At 44.1% G+C, this 21505-nt stretch overlaps 1 protein-coding gene across 1 annotated transcript in view; it reads right to left on the reverse strand.

Annotated features, from left to right (window-relative positions):
* The window catches only part of ptpro (protein tyrosine phosphatase receptor type O), a 44919-nt gene that overhangs the window by 22114 nt on the left and 1300 nt on the right, over positions 1–21505 (reverse strand). Inside the window, 20 exon segments of the mRNA XM_034163919.1 lie at positions 505–625; positions 783–921; positions 1160–1293; positions 4131–4251; positions 5033–5196; positions 5379–5415; positions 5417–5491; positions 5963–6156; positions 7465–7472; positions 7712–7725; positions 7727–7771; positions 7773–7846; positions 8035–8142; positions 8145–8231; positions 11139–11178; positions 11181–11302; positions 12971–13504; positions 15542–15691; positions 15823–15978; positions 16847–17129. Of these exon segments, the coding sequence (XP_034019810.1) occupies positions 505–625; positions 783–921; positions 1160–1293; positions 4131–4251; positions 5033–5196; positions 5379–5415; positions 5417–5491; positions 5963–6156; positions 7465–7472; positions 7712–7725; positions 7727–7771; positions 7773–7846; positions 8035–8142; positions 8145–8231; positions 11139–11178; positions 11181–11302; positions 12971–13504; positions 15542–15691; positions 15823–15978; positions 16847–17129 (2606 nt within the window).

Genomic DNA, 21505 nt, shown 5'->3' on the forward strand with positions numbered 1-21505 from the left:
TTTTGGTGTGGAATTTCTGTGATGATGTCAGCATAAAATGAGACAAGCGACGAAGGAACATTCAGGAGTCAGACGTTTCTGTTTCTGTTTCAACCAAAAATAAATCTCTCTGCATCAGTATGCCTGACTCCTGAATGTTCCTTTGACACCTGTCTCATTTTATGCTGACATCATCACAGAAATTCCACAACAATTTAGTCTCAAATCATCAAAGGGAATTCCAAGTAGTATCTGGTGTGAGATCAAAGGACCATTAAAGTTAGACCAAATCTATTCTTGATACTTGTCCAAAGAAAGGAAAAGTCTTCTCATGTCTACTTGAGCTGCGAGTCTTATTAAAAGCAAGACTTGAGTCAAATGAGTTGAAGGCAAGTCCATGCAGAGTGTCCTGAAGACTTGCTAATCCAAGTCCAGAGTCCTACATTAGTCTCCTATTTATCTCTGTTAGGGTTTATTTGTATTATTGTCAGTTGCTGGTGTTGGGGTCAGCGGCACACTGCCTACCTGGTCATCTGCAGGTGCTTCTTCCGGAGGACGAGCAGGAACAGAACCAGCAGGATGATGATCAGGATGCTGAGGACGGCCAGAGCTGAGATGGCTGCCACGCTGGGGTTCATCTCTTTATCTGCAGAGCGAGATTCATCAAGCAACACTCAAGCAACTGTTCTGTTTTCTTTCTCTGACAGCAGTTTCTTTTTCAAAGCGGCCCGAGGTAACTGACTTATTACAAAGTGGAGTGGAGCAGCCTGAAGGCGGCTGGTGTGGTGCACAGCGCCACCTACAGACAGTGGTGATGGTGATGTGCGCGGGCTTGCTGGGGGTGCTGTAGCTGAAGCTGGTGATGGTGCAGTTGTAGGTGGACGAGGGCATCAAACCTGAAACTGTCACCACGTGAGAGGTGGACGTCTGAGGTTCCCGGGCCTGAAGGAGACAACAGAAAACCAGAAGCAATAAGAACCTGATTTAAACTGGTTTCGCTCTGATCTCTGAAAGAAACATTAAACTGTTTTTTAAAGTACTGATCCGTCGTACTGTTGGACATTCTCAGACAATCTTACAGTTAAAACCAAGTATAACTTGAGTGACACACTAACCCCGCCCATCACATAAAATATTGAAACAGTCTCCAAACATGCCGTGTTATCAAACAGCGTTTTACCTTGAGGAGTTTGCTGGGTTTGGAGGGTTTGCAGAGGACCTGGTAGTAGTCCACCACGCCGTCCTCCACCCACAGCAGAGTGACGGACGAGTGTGTGGCGTTGACCACGTACAGCGACCTGGGCGGAGCCGGCTCTGCAGGACAGGGTACAGTTATAATCTCTCAACCATCGGCTGCCTCTGACGCCTCAGAAAGACTGATCGGATCCCTCAGACCAACAAACATCTGTTTGAGGAAGTGAAAATCTTCTTTTCTATTCACTTTCATAACCAGTTGGTTTTCAGTCTGCAGCTGTAGATTTTTTTTATTTCCCTGTAGCTGAAAATGGAAACAACAAAACTTCTAAACTGGTGCCGCTTAAAATCTGCACAACGTGTTTAAAGTTCTCATTTTATAACAGATTTAACTGAACTCTAAAGAGATATAGAAGAAACATCTGCTGACTTGGCAAGTTAAAAGCGGCTGTCAAATTACTTTTGGTCCCCTAAATATAGGACCAGGTGCACAGAACGGGAGATTTTGCTCCATTTACCTGATTTCTAAATAATCTCATATTAACGGTGACCGTATGACCTCTGACCTCATTCATTATTTCATTTATGCTCCACCAAGCAGCGACTGAAAACTTCAGGCCATACTAAAATACGAAATGGAGCGAAATGGGGACTGATAATCAGGAAATGGGAGTAAAATGTAACGAAATGGAGGACAGTGAACCAAACTGACTCCAAATACACTCAACAAAAATATAAACGCAACACTTTTGGTTTTGCTCCCATTTTGTATGAGATGAACTCAAAGATCTAAAACTTTTTCCACATACACAATATCACCATTTCCCTCAAATATTGTTCACAAACCAGTCTAAATCTGTGATAGTGAGCACTTCTCCTTTGCTGAGATAATCCATCCCACCTCACAGGTGTGCCATATCAAGATGCTGATTAGACACCATGATTAGTGCACAGGTGTGCCTTAGACTGCCCACAATAAAAGGCCACTCTGAAAGGTGCAGTTTTGTTTTATTGGGGGGATACCAGTCAGTATCTGGTGTGACCACCATTTGCCTCATGCAGTGCAACACATCTCTTTCGCATAGAGTTGATCAGGTTGTCAATTGTGGCCTGTGGAATGTTGGTCCACTCCTCTTCAATGGCTGTGCGAAGTTGCTGGATATTGGCAGGAACTGGTACACGCTGTCGTATACGCCGGTCCAGAGCATCCCAAACATGCTCAATGGGTGACATGTCCGGTGAGTATGCCGGCCATGCAAGAACTGGGACATTTTCAGCTTCCAAGAATTGTGTACAGATCCTTGCAACATGGGGCCGTGCATTATCCTGCTGCAACATGACGTGATGTTCTTGGATGTATGGCACAACAATGGGCCTCAGGATCTCGTCACGGTATCTCTGTGCATTCAAAATGCCATCAATATAATGCACCTGTGTTCTTCGTCCATAACAGACGCCTGCCCATACCATAACCCCACCACCACCATGGGCCACTCGATCCACAACATTGACATCAGAAAACCGCTCACCCACACGACGCCACACACGCTGTCTGCCATCTGCCCTGGACAGTGTGAACCGGGATTCATCCGTGAAGAGAACACCTCTCCAACGTGCCAAACGCCAGCGAATGTGAGCATTTGCCCACTGAAGTCGGTTATGATGATGAACTGGAGTCAGGTCGAGACCCCGATGAGGACGATGAGCATGCAGATGAGCTTCCCTGAGATGGTTTCTGACAGTTTGTGCAGAAATTCTTTGGTTATGCAAACTGATTGTTTCAGCAGCTGTCCGAGTGGCTGGTCTCAGACGATCTTGGAGGTGAACATGCTGGATGTGGAGGTGCTGGGCTGGTGTGGTTACACGTGGTCTGCGGTTGTGAGGCTGGTTGGATGTACTGCCAAATTCTCTGAAACGCCTTTGGAGACGGCTTATGGTAGAGAAATGAACATTCAATACACGAGCAACAGCTCTGGTTGACATTCCTGCTGTCAGCATGCCAATTGCACGCTCCCTCAAATCTTGCGACATCTGTGGCATTGTGCTGTGTGATAAAACTGCACCTTTCAGAGTGGCCTTTTATTGTGGGCAGTCTAAGGCACACTTGTGCACTAATCATGGTGTCTAATCAGCAAAACCAAAAGTGTTGCGTTTATATTTTTGTTGAGTGTAAGTACTTTTATTTAATTGTTTGGCTTTTGTTTTTTGTGAGATGCGCTCAGTACATGTAGTAGGGGCAGGTGCGCCATCTGGCGTTCAAGAGATGAAACTTCAGACAATGGGTCAGTCTGCTCCATTTCGCTATGTTTTACCCCCATTTCGTTATTATCAGTCCCCATTTCACTAAAAAAAAATTATAAGTACTTAACCGAATCATATTTGGAGTCAGTCTGCTCAATTTCGCTATGTTTTACCCCCATTTCGTTATTATCAGTCCCCATTTCACTAAAAAAAATTAAAAGTACTTAACCGAATCATATCTGGAGTCAGTCTGCTCCATTTCGCTGTTTTACCCACATTTCGTTATTGTAAGTCCCCATTTCACCAAAAAAATTTAAAAGTACTTAACTGAATCATATCTGGAGTCAGTCTGCTCCATTTCGCTGTTTTACCCACATTTCGTTATTATCAGTCCCCATTTCACTAAAAAAAATTAAAAGTACTTAACCGAATCATATTTGGAGTCAGTCTGCTCCATTTCGCTATGTTTTACCCTCATTTCGTTATTAACAGTCCACATTTCGCTTAAAAACAATTAAATAAAAGTACTTAATTGAATCATATTTAATCATACTTGGAGTCAGTCTCGGTCACTCTGCTCCATTTCATTACATTTTCTCCCATTTCGTGATTATCAGGCTCCATTTCGTATTTTAGTATGGCCAAAAACTTCCTCCAGATTGCATGTGCATGTGGACTCATGCATGCGTGTGTGCGCGCACGTGCATGTGACAGACCCAGTTTGATGATGTTTGGCGTGGACGTGTTTCTGCCGCGCTCGGTGCACGCCGTCACGGTCAGGTTGTAGATGTCGCCCGGCGGCAGAGGAAGGCTGGCCTGCATCACGTTCCGAGTGATCTAACATGAACACAGACACAGGTCGCACGTAACACAATGACATCAAAGTTTTAAAAGTACAAGAGGCTTCTTAACACTCAAAAGGCACGACCACGTGCGTGATGTCATATCCTGCCCACAAAAATCCACCAACATGAAGGGGATGCGGTCACATGACCTACTGTGAACCTGGCAGCCAAACAAGGAGGCAGGAAACACTCGACATCATACACAAGATTTAGAAACTAAACTCCAAAGTCTATCCACAGCGTCACCATCATGTGGCGCTGTGGGGACAGATGTGTATAATAATACATAAAATAATCAGCTGTCTGGTAAGACTGAGCATTAGCATCTGCCCCCTGGTGGACAAACGTTAAACCATCATTGTACAGCTAAAAAATATATATAAAAATTTATCACAAAATCAAAACGTCTGCACCCTATTTTTACCTGAGGCCATCAATATGGCCATCGGGTTTTGCGAAGACTTTGCGTCTGTCTGTGTTCAGTCCTATTACTGTCAGAGTCTTCAGATTCACAGGGAACATTCTTAGGACACAGACCTTGGACCTTGGACAACTTCTATGTAACTTATGAGCACATCTGTATATTATGTCTCTAACAATCCTTTCTCCTAAACCTTATTATACTTATTACATTACATCATATTTATTTTCTGTCTTCTAGGTTTTAATTATTTTTTATTTTACAAAACAACTTTGTTCACGTCTTTTGGGTCGGCAGCCACCTGATGTTGACCTCCAGAGAAATATGAATGTGTTGCAGAAACGTGACTCACGTCGACAGAATACGACTTCTCTGAGCTTTTCTTTCCCACCGCCACCACCTGCCAGTGCAGCATCCTGGAGTGCGACAGGTCGATGAAGAGCTCGCCGTACGTCCAGCGCACGTACAGCACGCCGTGCGAGTAATCCACCGAGGAGATGTGAGGAGCCTCAGGAGCTGGAGGAAGACATAGGAGGAAACCGATTTACCACAAAAGCCTGCGTGAGCCGCCCGGTTTGTGCTACCTTCCGATAAACATTCAGAGGCGTGTGCACGTTCTTTGCCAGAACCTTCAGCATTTACGACAGAGGCTTTTAAAGAAGCAAACTCCGAGTGGTACCCCTGACCAGGTCCCGTACCTGTCACAAAGCTGACGGTGGAACTGTCGCAGCAGCTGTTGGGGCGGCTCGCCCCACGTTACCATGGAAACACGGAAATTATAGTACCAAGCTGGCAGGAGATCAGTCACTCTCTGAGAAAAAGGACAAAGAAAAAAAAAAACACACAAGCAAATAAAAAATATTGAAAAAAAAAATCATTTTGAGATTAATACACATTTACCAAATATATATATATATAAAATAGGTTAGCTAACATGATGACGCTCTCAGTTAATGCCATCAAGTTAATGCTAACATTAGTATTAGCATGCTAATATTAGCATGTGAAATAACATGCAAACAAGTCATCTGGTGCGTGTACACTTGTTAACTTAACATGCTAAGGTTTTTGCATATGTACATGCTAATGCTAAAGTTAGCCCGCTGATGAAAATGGCTCTGTTACTCTGTTGCGCCACCGTCACCTAGCACGACTGCTTCTTTGGAGTTGTCAACACAATCTCACTGCTAGTCTCAGACTGATAATGTAAATTAAAATTCCTTCTTTGTTTCTTCATATGATTCTGACACTTGTCATTTATCAACAGGAAGTTGTGCGTTACCACGGATGCAACGACTGAGGCGGTGGCGGCGATCTCGTAGTAGGTGGTCCATTCAGACGCCAAGGTGACGGGGTTGAAGAAGAAGGTTTGGAGGACGTATTTGCGAAAGGTGACGTGATACGGCCTCTGCCAGCTCAGGATGACCGCCGTGGGACTCAGCGGATAAACAGCGAGCTCATGCACTCCAGTCGGTTCTGACACACCACAAAACAACAGCAAAAAGGAAATAAACCAGAACTTTCACAGTTAAAGCTCAAACTGAACTGTGTCTGCGCAGCATTTTGGCTACAAATATCAGTTCATTTATGTGAAAACTTCCCATCATCAGTGAATCTCTTTGAAAGAGGTGAAACATTTGTGGACGAAATCTGATTTTTTTTTTTTTTGCTGTAATAATGTCCACTGCTACTAAGCATGTTAGCTAGCAGCGGTGCACAATGCAGCTTTAAAGAAGTCCTGCTGTTCCAAAAACACATCTATAGACTACGAGGTCTCTTAGATAATAAACCGACCCTTTTATTTATTTTTTAACTATATGGATTTGAATGATGTGCGATTACACCAATCATGCTTGAACCCTCGTGGCTCATGCGTGAGTTTTTTCACGCGTGTCGGTGATGTCATTTCCCTGTGGGCAGGCCTTGAGTGAGATGTGGTCCCGCCCTCTCGGCTGAATTCCTTTGTTTCACACGCTGCTCGAGACGGCGCGCGTTGCTTTATCAAAATTTTTCAGGACCTGTGAGGAATATACGAGTGGACACTATTCGAGAAATTACGCTGATTTTCGGTGAAAAGTTTAACGGGTGATGAGAGATTATGGGGTGTTTCTGTCGCTGTAAGGACTTCCCACGGAGCGGGACGTCCTGCAGCGCTTCCAGGCGCCGTCGTCGGCCTGTTCGAGCTGAAATATCCTAATTTAAGGCTTAATTCACCCAGGACGTTGTGAGAGAACAGAGAAGATTCAGAAGAGGCCGGCATGAGGACTTTATGCGGACATTCCATTGTTAACGGTCATTTTTAATGAAAGACATGCGCGCAAATTCACCGAGTCATTTCCGTGAAGACTCAACAAATCTGTGTGCTCCGCGACAGGAAAAACACCTCTGTGTTGAAAAACCATTGTAAAATTCAGGCGGCTTTTGATGGCTTTCAACAAGTGAGTAACTGAGAAATTGTTAACAGCTTGGGCTGTTCCAACCTTGCCCATTAAGGTTTCCAACGGAGGTGTTTTTTCCTGTCGCGACCCCCCGTGGGTCGGGTCCGGCCCGACATGTGACTCTGCCCGCACGTTCTTTCATTACAAAATGACCGTTACAATGAAATGTCCGAATAAACTCCTCATGCCGACTTCTTCTGAAAGTTCTCTGTTCTCTGACGACTTACTGGGTCAACAGAGCCTGAAATGTGGAAGTTTTCAACTTGAAACGGCGAGACGCTGCCGGCCTCGAAGCGCAAATCGCCGTCAGGCGCCGTGGGCCGTCCTTACAGCGACACTACCAGACCAAAATCTCTCATCAGCCGTTAAAATTTTACCGAAAACCAGCTGAATTTATCGAATGGTAAACATGCTCTCTTAGCTAGTTAGCTTTTTGCTAAATTGAAAATTATCAGATGTTTGTTTATTTACTTATTCATTTTTGATAAATTGCTTTGTCAATCACGTTAATAGGCCAACTGTTTGGTTGTGTGCATGCGCTGCCTGTGTGTATGATGACAGGTTTACACGGCGGCGTGTCGCTCACACTATACATGATGACTGGTTCAGGACGGTGGACTGATCAGAGGTCCGTTGGTGTGGTAGACCACCACCACGGTACTGAGCCCCAGGGGTCAGGTTAGTGATAATGTCACTGGTTGTGTTTTCCTGTGAAATGACATGACACACTTTCCTGCATCACCTGAATCAACAGAAAGACAAACGTCACCACGTAGTGACGGCAACGCTCAAGGTTTATTAAGACTTATCCATGATGGCACAGATAACAGTTCTTTTAACAGGAAGAAAGCGCAGCAGTCCACTGTGTGCGCTGCAATCTGCTTCAGATGTCTGAGGCGTCTGGTTTTTGTGTTACTCACTGCAGTATGTGTCTCCATGCGCTGGCTCAGACTGGGTTTGAGGCAGGTTGTTGACACCACTGACACCAGGCTGCCATTGTGGCTCTCAGAGTACGGAGCCCAGACACGACGGCGGTGCTCAAATCCACCAGCCGCACGCTGACTGCTCGGGGGACACTCCCGCAACTCCTCCAGCAACTCACCGCTGCTGCGCCTGAACAACAAATTCACATTTTGGTCCTTATTCCAACAAAGAGGAAGCCTGTCCATTGTGAGCAGGTCTAGACTGTAAGTAGGGGAGGCATGTTAGCCTCACTTCAGAAAGACCATAGCGGTGGGTGGGACGTTAGCACATCATAGCAATAAAGATTAAAAGTAAAGGGGGAACTGGTGGCCTAACATAGCACAAAGGTTGTAAGGAGACAGAAAGTGTTAGCATAGCTTAGCACAAAGACTAAAAAGCAGGGGGTAACTGTTAGCCTAACTTACTACAAAGGTTGTAAGCAGAGATAAAGTGTTAGCATAGCTTAGCACAAAGACTAAAAGCAGGGGTAACTGTTAGCCTAACTTACTACAAAGGTTGTAAGCAGAGATAAAGTGTTAGCATAGCTTAGCACAAAGACTAAAAGCAGGGGGTAACGTGTTAGCCTAACTTACTACAAAGGTTGTAAGCAGAGATAAAGTGTTAGCATAGCTTAGCACAAAGACTAAAAGCAGAGGGTAACTGTTAGCCTGACTTAGTACAAAGGTTGTAAGCAAAGAGAAAGTGTTAGCATAGCTTAGCACAAAGACTAAAAGCAGGGGGGTAACTGTTAGCCTAACGTACTATAAAGGTTGTAAGCAGAGAGAAAGTACTAGCATAGCTTAGCACAACGACTAAAAGCAGGGGGGAATAGTTTAGAATAGCTTAGGACAAAGACTGTAAATGGTGGAACTTTTTGCCTAGTTCAGCACAAAGGCTGAAAGCAGGGGGAAAGTGTTAGCACGACAAAGTGTAGCACGGCCATAGCGTTATATACAGCGAAGCTAGAGGGCGGAGTGCGGTCAAGGAACATGCTATCATTACCACAGAGGGAAAAAAGCGCCGTTTGAATTGACCTTTTACCGTACAGTTCAATGCTACAAGCGACACAGTGTGATTGTGTTGTCCTGTTTTCAGAAGGATTTTACTTGGATTGGATTTTACTTAAATACATGTTTGCATTTTCTCTCTTTAATCCCACAGTCACTCCAGAGTGTGTGGTGAGCATTATTTTGTGTCAAGATGGAAATGTCATGTTATTAGGATCTTGGGACAAGCTATCATGAGAATTTATCCGTGGATTTATAAACACTGCATGATGCGCAGCGTTTTGTTTGACGATGATCAAGTCACGAGTGTGTGTGTGTGTGTGGGTTATGATCCCGAAGCCCTGCTATGCCAGGAAGGTAAGAAATTTAACTCTTTTTATTCTAATTTAATTTAGAATATTATCAGAATTAAAAAGTGAACCAAAAAACAGTTAGGTACGGCATTTACAGTCCGTGTAAGCCCATTGTTTTTTTTTTTATTTATTAATGCTTCAATACAAACAAATCAGGTACTGTACTAAATCTTGAAATAGCTGCTCACATAAAATTAAAAAGTAAAATAACATAAGGGGCTTATTGTATATTATTTACATATAATAAATTAAATAAATATAAAGCAACGACATTTACAGACCAAATTTGTCTATAACAGAAACTAGTTTTGAAGCATTATTGGATTCAATCAATGATAAAGACTTATAATAAAGTTTTAACTCATTTCTCCATGAGTAATATTGGTTTTGTCTTGAAAAGAAATGACATTTATGTACACTCAACAAAAATATAAACGCACCACTTTTGGTTTTGCTCCCATTTGTATGAGATGAACTCAAGATCTAAAACTTTTTCCACATACACAATATCACCATTTCCCTCAAATATTGTTCACAAACCAGTCTAATCTGTGATAGTGAGCACTTCTCCTTTGCTGAGATAATCCATCCCACCTCACAGGTGTGCCATATCAAGATGCCTGATTAGACACCATGATTAGTGCACAGGTGTGCCTTAGACTGCCCACAATAAAAGGCCACTCTGAAAGGTGCAGTTTTATCACACAGCACAATGCCACAGATGTCGCAAGATTTGAGGAGCGTGCAATTGGCATGCTGACAGCATGCCAATGTATTGAATGTTCATTTCTCTACCATAAGCCGTCTCCAAAGGCGTTTCTGAGAATTGACAGTACATCCAACAGCCTCACAACCGCAGACCACGTGTACCACACCAGCCCAGGACCTCCACATCCAGCAATGTTCACCTCCAAGATCTTCTGAGACCATCCACTCGGACAGCTGCTGAAACAATCGGTTTTGCATAACCAAAGAATTCTGCACAAACTGTCAGAAACCGTCTCAGGGAAGCTCATCTGCATGCTCCGTCGTCCTCATCGGGGTCTCGACCTGACTCCAGTTCATCGTCGTAACCGACTTGAGTGGGCAAATGCTCACATTCGCTGGCGTTTGGCACGTTGGAGAGGTGTTCTCTTCACGGATGATGCGAAGGAGATGTGTTGCACTGCATGAGGCAAATGGTGGTCACAACCAGATACTGACTGGTATCCCCCCCAATAAAACAAAACTGCACCTTTCAGAGGTGGCCTTTTATTGTGGGGAAGTCTAAGGCACACCTGTGCACTAATCATGGTGTCTAATCAGCATCTTGATAGTGCACACCTGTGAGGTGGGATGGATTATCTCAGCAAAGGAGAAGTGCTCACTATCACAGATTTAGACTGGTTTGTGAACAGTATTTGAGGGAAATGGGGATATTGTGTATGTGGAAAAAGTTTTAGATCTTTGAGTTCATCTCATACAAAATGGGAGCAAAATCAAAAGTGTTGCGTTTATATTTTGTTGAGTATGTAGTTGGGTAAATCTTGTTCACAGGTCCACATGTACATTGTGTCCTTTTTGCCCTCTTTGGGCATGGCACTGCCGTGGCTGCACACTAGCGGTATAGGGAGTCCGCCCTCTAGCTTCTTTGCTATATGTAACTCTGTGAGCGCGGTGTAATTCCAGGGCAGATAATGAAGTGTCTTAGCTCATACTGAGGTAGAAGGTGAAGCCCGCGTTGGCGGCGCTCTCTCTCTGGCTTTACATTCTCCTGACAAGCTCAGAGTGGTGACCTGGACTTGGTAGATTCCCGGTTCTGTCAGCTCGGTGAAGAACTCGTGAGTGTTTTCATCCACAGTGGCCGTTTCTGTGACGTTACCTACAGGTGGAGGTGATTTCACATCAGAACATCACAGAAGACTTTTTAGACTTTCTCATTGATGTGCTGTAAGTCTGTAGCTGCTTTAATTCTCATATTTAATTGAAAAATTGAAGCTGCTGTTTGATATCAACACAAGTATAGAACTTCTGAAATTATGTCAGCTAATGTATTGGCTAGCTGTGTCACAGCTGGCGTGTCTTATACAGGATGATTTTATCTGTAAAGTGATCCAAAAATAAAAGTACTGATGATTACAGTTAAGTTATAATACAAGTCACTTATTAGTCACACAGTGACCAAGTAGTTAGCTACCTAGCCTAGCTGTGACAATGATCTAGCAAACATGCTAGCTTAACTGGTAGCCTGTGGCTAAAGTGAAAAAGAAATTGACAGAGACCCACAGAAAGACAGACACACACTGAGACATAGAGACACACAGAGACCTCTACAGAGAGACATAGAGACACTCAGACACACACGGAGACATAGAGACACTCAGAGACAGAGACACACAGAGACCTCTACAGAGAGACAGACACACAGAGAGACACAGAGACACTCAGACACACACGGAGACATAGAAACACTCAGAGACAGAGACGCACAGAGACCTCTACAGAGAGACAGACACAGAGAGAGACATAGAGACACTCAGACACACACGGAGACATAGAGACACTCAGAGACAGAGACGCACAGAGACCTCTACAGAGAGACAGACACACACAGAGACATAGAGACACTCAGAGACAGAGACACACAGACACTCCTACAGAGAGACAGACACACACAGAGACATAGAGACACTCAGACAGACACACACAGAGATATAAAGACACTCAGACACACACGGAGACAGAGACGCACAGAGACCTCTACAGAGAGACAGACTCACAGAGAGACATAGAGACACTCAGACACACACGGAGACATAGAGACACTCAGAGACAGAGACGCACAGAGACCTCTACAGAGAGACAGACACACAGAGAGACATAGAGACACACAGACACTCAGAGACAGAGACTCCTACAGAGAGACAGATACACACAGAGACATAGAGACACACAGACACACACGGATATAGAGACACTCAGAGACTCCTACAGAGAGACAGACACACAGAGAGACTAGAGACACTCAGACACACACGGCGACATAGACACTCAGAGACAGAGACACACAGACACTCCTACAGAGAGACAGACACACACAGAGACATAGAGACACTCAGAGACAGAGACACACAGACACTCCTATGGAGAGACAGACACACACAGAGACATAGAGACACTCAGACAGACACACACAGAGATAATAAGACACTCAGAGACAGAGACACACAGACACTCCTACAGAGAGACAGACACACACAGAGACATAGAGACACTCAGAGACAGACACACAGAGATATAAAGACACTCCAGAGACACACTAGGACATAGAGACACTCAGAGACAGACACACACAGAGATATATAGACACTCAGAGACAGAGACACACACACAGATATATAGACACTCAGACACACACACAGATATATAGACACTCATAGACAGGAGACACACACAGAGACATAGAGACACTCAGAGACAGAGACACACAAACTAGTTCTAGAAGCACCTGAGGTTTGACTTCTGAGCCTTGCAAGCGGTTCTCGCTTACCGACTCTGTAGATGTAGATGACGAAGCCATCGTAGACGGTTGGCGGTCTGGGCGGAAGCCATCGCAACTCCAACAGGATGGGAGGCAGTTTGGTGGGCAGGACCAAGGGTTCAGAGGGAAAACCCATTGCTGATCCGGGCTCATTTGAGTCCTCATACTCTGGTATGACTGCATTGACAAACTCCTCCTCCGTGTCCGCTGGAGTGGGGTCGTTTGTGGGTTCTGGCCAGTGGTTCCGAGCTACCGAGCCGTCGTCCATGGTGGTGGCGTTTGTGTCTGTGTACTCAGTGGTAGCGTCTGTGATGTTGTTTGTTGGGTTCAGTGGAGTCTGTGTGGTAGCCTCAAACAAAGTCTCCTCCTCCTCCTCCTGATTGGGTACATCCTCCTCCAACAGCGAGACGTCCCGGGTTTGGCGAGAGGTTCCATGTGTCTCATAGCTCCCATCAGGAGGGACGGCACTGACGGGATCATATGGCTCCACCCTCTGATTTAGGTGAATGATCTTATAGGAAATGTTGAGGGGCGGGTTGGGAACTGAAAAAACCCAAAGTGAGACAGGTTATTTTGTGTGTGTGTGTGTGTGTGCTGTAGTCCTTTTTGAGCAATGTGTTGCTTATTTTTGCAGTAGTAGTTTATCACGATAAAGTCAGGTCTGGGAGTCCATCCCAGCATCTTCAAAGTAACTGTCTATCTGCTACAGCCAGGTGAAAGGTGGACGTGTCCTTGACCTTCTCCAGCCACTGCAGTCCTCAACACTGAGGCACCTGTGTGCTGGACCATGTCCAGAGGAAGATACCACATGGACAGAATGTGGTATCTGATGTTCCTTCACAATGTCAGTGAGCCTCCTCATCTGAGTCTCACAAAGTAACCGTTCATTTGACACAAAGTCATTCCTGCAGGACCCAAAGATCCTCCAGAGAGAACTGGCACCAAAGACATCCAGTCTGCGCCTTCGCTCACTGGTTAGAGTCCAAGTTTGACTGGCTGCCATACCATAAGACAGGAAGTATACAAAGCGTGCATACGCCCATCTCCGTGCTCACGTTCAGGTGTATCAAAAGTAAAATGACCGTGGAAATGTATCACGCAAAAATCCTGGTTTCTACAGCTACTGTTCCTCTGCCAACACGTAGAGGTGATGTTGGGAACTGTTAATAGTGTGAAAACAAGAAGTCCTCAGAGTGATGTGCACAACAGAGACACACTGATGAGCAATTAACACACCCACATGATTGCAATTATATGGATGGATGGCTGCGTTCACGTTGTTAGAGGACCCTGCAAATGGTGCAATCCCACATGAGCGTGTATTCAGGGAATGCAAGGATTTACTTGCAAATGGCGATAACTGGCTCGTAAACTGATTTCGATTACCAAGGCCACTGTTACTGGAGTTGCTTGTAGCAATGCAGCCGGCCCAGATTGCAATACGGCGAGGAGCCAGGTGCTTGTCTGTGCCCACACAGGTGCTGACCACAATGGGCTTCCTGGCAGCAGAAGCATTCCAGTGGGAGCTGGCCGATCAGTCAGGAGTGTGCCAGTCAACCTTGAGCTGAGCCATGCCAGCTGTGTGGAAGGCAATCATCTGAATGTCATCCAGGTACAACACACTTCAACATTAAAGCACAATTTGCAGCAAGAGCCGGTTCCCTAATGTAATCGGAGCTATTGACTGCACACATATTGCGATAAAGGCGCCAACACATGATGAATTTGTTTTTCTTAATAGGAAACAGTTTCATTCCATGAATGTATAAATCATATGTGATGCGTAAATGCATTGGGTTGGGTTGGGAACAGGCCAGAGGCTGGCACGGCGTGCACTGGATTGCTGTGTGAGTAAATAGTTTATTCATGTAATTGTTCCGAACGAAAACCGTTGTGGGGTCCCTCACTGTTTCAACGTCAGTGTGTGTGCGCTGCCCTGAGCCTACAGCCTTTCGGCCTTTCACACACACACACACACACACACACACACACACACACACACACACCACACACACACACACACACACACACACACACACACACACACCCTCCCACTAACTCTTTGACCATTTCATTTGTATTTAGTGTGACAGGGTCCCAAATAAATTATCCCTGTGTGTCTCCATGTCCTTCCCAGCACACACTCGGGTTCATTTAATTTCTGTGTTCATGTTAACTGATCGGTCCAGGGCCTATTTACATGGATTTGCATATTTAAATAGGGACGTGGAAAGGGAGGAGATTGGTGCGTGGCATGTGCGCTCAATTCCACTTTGATTGGGATGTACAACTGTAACATGCGTGGATCCGCGCGTAAGCACACTTTGATACATCTGAATATTTTTGTGCTTATTTTGTGCAGTTTCTGGGTTTTAGCGTACGCCAAGTTTCAGTAGGAAATTCATGCAAATCTTTGTACATGAGGCCCGTGAACCCTAAAGACTTGGGACATTCATTCTCATGAGATAAGTGAACCTTCAGACCTTCACCACATACAGACCCGGTATGACTGCATTTGTTTATACAGACACGGTTGGTATTGTTGCAAACTATGAGGTGTTTGTCACTTCCATGTGTTACCTGTCCGGTGGTGCAGTGGTGTGTGGGTGACATCACTCTGCGCAGTCATGACCGTCTGAGACACGGTGACCTCAGAGATGAGCTGGAAGGTGTTATTGTAACACATACCCGGTAACCAGTGCTTAAAGACGGTCCGCCCTTTATAAAAACCTACAGATCAGCCAAAAATCACAACACGTCAACAACACACAACAGACCCGTTTCACATTAAATTTCAATGCAAATATAAAATATCTTTTAAAAATTAACTTGAGGCATTGGAGGACAGTAAACCTTCTGACCTTTGTAGAGCATCGAGCGACGCTCTTGACCTTCCGTGTAGCTGATGTTGATGCGGCTGAAGAAGTTCCGGGCCGGAGGGTTGATTTCAAAAACCACGCCGGTCTCGGGAGATTCTTTATAGTCCGTTATCTGCACGCTGAGCAGTGGGAAGGGCTCTGACAAGCATCCAAAAACAAAACAAAAAAGTCCACAAATTCACAAGGAAGAGGAAATAATCTGAACAAAAAAAAATAAATCTGAGTAAATATTCAAGGATAAAACAACATGTTACAAATAACTAAGGTTTTGCTTTTTTTGTAGAATTTCAGTTTTGTGTCATAGTGGATTTATAATTTATATCCTCTTGATATCATCGGCCTTCAGCACTAGTGAAACTTTCCTGCTGACCACCAGATACTGTAATTAATAACTTATTACACATCCATAATCAAGGACATTCCAGGCTGTTTGCAATTCATTAACTTAGAATTTATCAACTTCTACCTTGATTATAAAGTTATGCTTTTGGTTCCAGGACCGGTGTGTTAGCCTTGAGACAGGATGGCGGTGCAAAGAATATTTTGTGCATATTTCTGATAGTAACCAATAAAGGAGCTTGCAGATTTAGCCAATTAGAAAGCAGAGAACCCCAATGTTTGGTGCCCTGAGGGATGGAGCTATGATTCAGAAGCACTGTTAACATTATTAGGAGATGAGGTGAAAGTAGAGCCCATGGGTCCTGTGTGTTTGTTTGCTTGTTTGTGCTCCTGTTCTGAGACCTTTTTGGGTTTTTGAGATACCAGGATGGACCGAGGTTTTTTTGACAAACTGTGTAAAGGTGAACCCTCAAATTTTTTTCAATTTATTTTCATTTATATAGCACCAAATCACAACAGAGATGCCTCAAGGAGCGTCACATAAGTAAGGTGTAACCTTACTAACCCCCAGAGCAAGCACACAGGCGACAGTGGTAAGAAAAAACTCCCTGTGAGGTAGAAACCTCAAGCAGACCAGACTCAAAGGGGTGATCCCCTCATTTCTTACTTGTGAGAATGGATACCATCTTGATGGGTCTGGACCAGGACCGTCCTTGTTTGACCAGAAGTCCCACGGTGTAGCAGAGTCCATGAAACACGGTGTTGAAGACCAGCGGAGGTGTGGAAATCGACCTGTTGCCGGTGTTGACAAATTGGGCCACGATGCGCCGAGGTTCTCCTGAGACTTGAGCTGCATACGCAGTGGCGTTCTCCCAAAAGTCAGAAGGTTCTAAGGTTGCTATGATGGAACCTTCCTCACTCAGAGTCACCTGGAACGCCGCCGGGTTCTGCTGAGGACAAACGATGAATAGCTGATGAGTGACCAAAGTCTCTGGCGGGAATGAAGGTTCTATGTTACGTTAACTCAAAATGTCATCAACATCTCAGTGTTAGAATTCCAAAATCTTCCTGGTCTGGGGTGGATCTGGCACGGTAGGGTGAGTGGGTCTGATCTCCTGTTTGCGGGGCCGCAACACTCTATGTTCTGGATAAACAACAGATTATGTCATTATGAAGAGGGTCTGGTTTATAATCCACCTCAGTCTGGTTAGAGAAGTGGTTCAGCAAAAACTCTAAACCCTAATCCTCCAGAGACCTGATGACCAAAATAAAAGTGGGCAAGAACAAAATGAAATGGAACTGGACCGAGTACTGTTAAAGAGTTCCCTCAGCAAGACTCAAGACTTTTTGAAGACGTTGTTCTTTTGCTAATTGAGTAGACGGAGAGCCGGCGCCCTTGCTGCATCGTCAGCATACCTGGACAAAGGTGACACATACGTTAGTAACCATGGATAAAGAGCGGCGACTGAAAAATGATCAGGTCAGATCAGATCTTTGACCATAGAAATTAATCTTCTGAGTCACCAACTGCTTCCTGCTTTTACACAATTAAAAAAAAATGACTTTAGATCCAAAACACCCTTTTTCTCCCTCCGTATAAATGAAAATGACCTTTTTCTTAATGATTTCAATGCGCGTTGTTACAATCTGTACATCCAGTGTCACAGAATTTTTTTGCAGTTTCTTTTTTGCTTTTTCAAAAACACATGGATAAACTTTACAGTCAGTTTGATTTCACAAAAACATTCTACATTCATTATATTCACTTAGATAATTGGTCCATTTCCAGAAGTGGACCTGGACCATTCTGATACTGTGCAAATCTCCCAGAAGTGCACAAAGCTGCTCCATGAGTCCAAATTTTTTCTTCAAATATTAAAACTGTGCATTTATGACAAATAAAAGCATTAAGCAGGGGTCACTGACCCCAGACCTGGAGATCATGTGACCTGCAAGTTTTCCAACTCTCCCAGCTCCATCCACTGCTAATTATTTGTCAGGTGTTCTCAGCCAATGAAGTGCCAGGAAATGCCAGACTTGTCTAATCAGCTGGTTACAGCAGGTAAACATGGAAATCATACAGATGACCTCCATGAGTAGGGTTCCTAACCCCTGACCCCTGACCTAAACCATGAAGCATATTGTTGTTTTGTCACTAGGCAGCTGAGACAGGATCCTCCAGATTCCACAAACACACTGTGCCCTTCCAGAAGTGGCAGCAGTTTTGTAAGCAAAATACTTTATTCTGACTTGGTCCAAATATTGTGCTGAACACGACTGCTAAGAAAGCTACTGACTAACTAGCTTGGCTAGTTAACACTTTAAAGGCTTTATAATCAAATAATGTATTTTGCTACCATGTACTCTTCAAATAATGTTATGGCTGTCAGTGTCAGCATTTAGCAAAGGTGGCTAATACTAGCTTCTCTTAACCTACACACTGACTTACACATCCAATGCTTATGCTAAGCTAGGCTAACAGTCTTTACTTGTCTGTGTGCTAAGCTTGGCTAGCCGTTTCTTTTTTGCTGTTGTTGTTTCATGCTAAGCTAGGCTAACAGGTTTTTTTATACCAAATTTAGGTGGAAACTGCTAACTGGTTAGCAGTTTCTGTATTCCTTTGTTTCATGCTAAGATAGGCGAACATTCATTTAAAACTTTAGATGTTAAGCCTGATAGCAGTTTCTCCTGTTTTTTTTTTCATGCTAAACTAGGCTAACAATTTTTTGCAAACTTTAGGTGCTAATTCTAGTTAGCCCTTTCTATATTCCTTGTTTCATGCTAACCTAGGCTAACAGTCTACATTTAATACTTAGCTTGGCTAACAGTTTCTCCTGTTTTTTTTTCATGCTAAGCTAGGCTAACAGTTTTTTGCAAACTTTAGGTACTAATTCTAGTTAGTTAGCATTTTTCTCCTTGTTTCATGCTAACCTAGGCTAACAGTCTTTTCAAACATTTAATACTTAGCTTGGCTAACAGTTTCTCTTTTCTGTTGTTTCGTGCTAAGCTATGCTAACAGTCTTTTTAAACTTTAGGTGATAAACCTGGCTAGCGCCTGGCTAGCAGGCTCTCCTTTCTGTTGTTTCATGCTAAGCTAGGGTAACAACTTAATCCTTTTCATGTTCTTAGACCAATAGAGGGTTTTCAATCACGTAACCGATAAGTCACATGAAAACCTCTATATAGTTTACAACACTGATGTAAACAAAAACTTAACTTGTTTTATAGGAGATTGGGCAAAGGTAATGGTTTAGTATATATATTTAGAAAATGACTCGGTGGATGTTCTTCCTAAAAGATTTGGCTACAGGCACAAAAAAATGGAAAAAAAAAATACCCGGTGTTGGCTGTGTGCCTTCACCATGGCAACAGAGATGAAAGGACAGATATGTTTGGTTTGGGGGAGAAGCTCATTATGTCTGTGGTCACCATGGTTACGGTGAAGAGCCTCCCTGGGGCGGCACAGACGGAATGCTAATGCTAGCCTAATTTCTTGACCTATATATTCACATCTGTGCCTCAAATTTTAAACACACACACACACAAAAACTCCAGTTAAAAGCACAATCAATGTATGAAATGATCAGAAATTAATTCAACACAAAAACAAACATGAGATTGTGTTTCAAGTCAGACCAAGTCCTGGTTTACAAAATACCAAACCAGGAAAAAAAAAAAAAAACAGGATTCGATTATGTACAATGTTTATTTTAGCTGTAGCCTCATATCTAAAGTGAAGATGAGTGAGGGATGCATGTCGCCTGCCTGTCATCTGCCTGTCTTTCCCAGACATCTGCCTATCATCTGCATGTCGTTCCGCCTGTTGTTCCATGTCATCTGCATGTAGTTCCGCCTGTCATCTGCATGTAGTTCCGCCTGTCATCTACATGTCGTTCCACCTGTTGTCTGCCTGTCATTCCCCATCATTCACCTGTGATCTGCCTGTCTGCTTGTCATTCCTCCTGTTGTTCCCTGTCATCTGCATGTCGTTCCGCCTCTCATTCCCCATCATCTGCCTGTGATCTGCCTGTCATTCCCCGCCATTTGCCTGTCTGCATGTCGTTCCACCTGTCCTCTGCATGTCGTTCTGCCTGTTGTTCCCGATCATCTGCCTCTCTTCTATCTGTTGTTCCCCATGTCTGCATGTTGTTCCACCTGTCATCTGTTGTCATTCCTTCTGTTGTTCCCTGTCATCTGCATGTCGTTCCGCCTGTCATTCCCCATCATCTGCATGTGATCTGCCTGTCATTCCCTGCCATCTGCCTGTCTGCATGTCGTTCTGCCAGTTGTTCCCGATCATCTGCCTCTCTTCTACCTGTTCTTCCCCATGTCTGCATGTTGTTCCACCTGTCATCTGTCTGTCATTCCCTGTTGTCTGCCTGTCGTTCCACCTGTCGTTCCCCATCATCTGTCGTCTGCGTGTCGTCTCTGTCTGGAGTGAAACACTTGATGCTGTTTACATAATAATTTGCTGTGTTTAATATTGTTCTTATTGGCAGTGTTGTTGGAGCTGTGTGCAAATAAAAATTAAAGATTAAAGCTTTGGAGAGAATTTTAAAAATGCTGATCCAACAGTGGGTTTGAAGTTCATTAATCCACATTTATGAAAGTGCCTGAATAATCTGAGGCTATAATTAAAGCGGCAGATGGGACATTAATCAGCAAAACTCTTATTCTATCCCACTCTTATTTATCAAACAGCATCAAGACGATACAGTGTCAAATTTCAGACACAAGAATCTCAGAAAACTAATCCTGGAGAATCCAGACTGGACTCTTGAGGATACTATCAACAAAAAGGACACACAGCATTAGCTAGCAAACTAACTCACTTTAGACATTGTTTAAAAAAAATGCTTTGAAAATATACAGATGGGTTTTAGGAGGATTCAGTGGTGCAGCCACTGAACTTGTGGGTCCTACTTCCACCCGGACCCACGAGTCCTGACAGGTGACCACCCTGCAGAGCGGCGGTCCATTGTTGTCATCTCAAATTAGCCATTGGCAGCTGAGTCCTGGGCCTGTCCTTGGTTCCAGTCAGCAGGATCCCCAGAGATGCAGTGAACAGGGAAACCCGTGGCTCACCTCACAGCTAATTTGGCAAAAAGTCATTCCAGGGGAGCCAAAGGTTCCTCAAAAAGAAACCTGGTACCAAAGACGTCCAGTCATCACCTTAGAGTCTAAGTCCTTGTTTTCTAAAAGCATCATCAGGTCAAGATGATCTTATTCCCGTTGGAAGTCTACAAGCTACAATTTTAACTGCCAGTCTACGACACGGCTGAACTCTGAGATACAACAGCGAAAACAGGACGACAACTAGACACTC

The sequence above is a fragment of the Thalassophryne amazonica genome, chromosome 22 (assembly GCF_902500255.1).
Source record: "Thalassophryne amazonica chromosome 22, fThaAma1.1, whole genome shotgun sequence".
NCBI lineage: Eukaryota > Metazoa > Chordata > Actinopteri > Batrachoidiformes > Batrachoididae > Thalassophryne > Thalassophryne amazonica.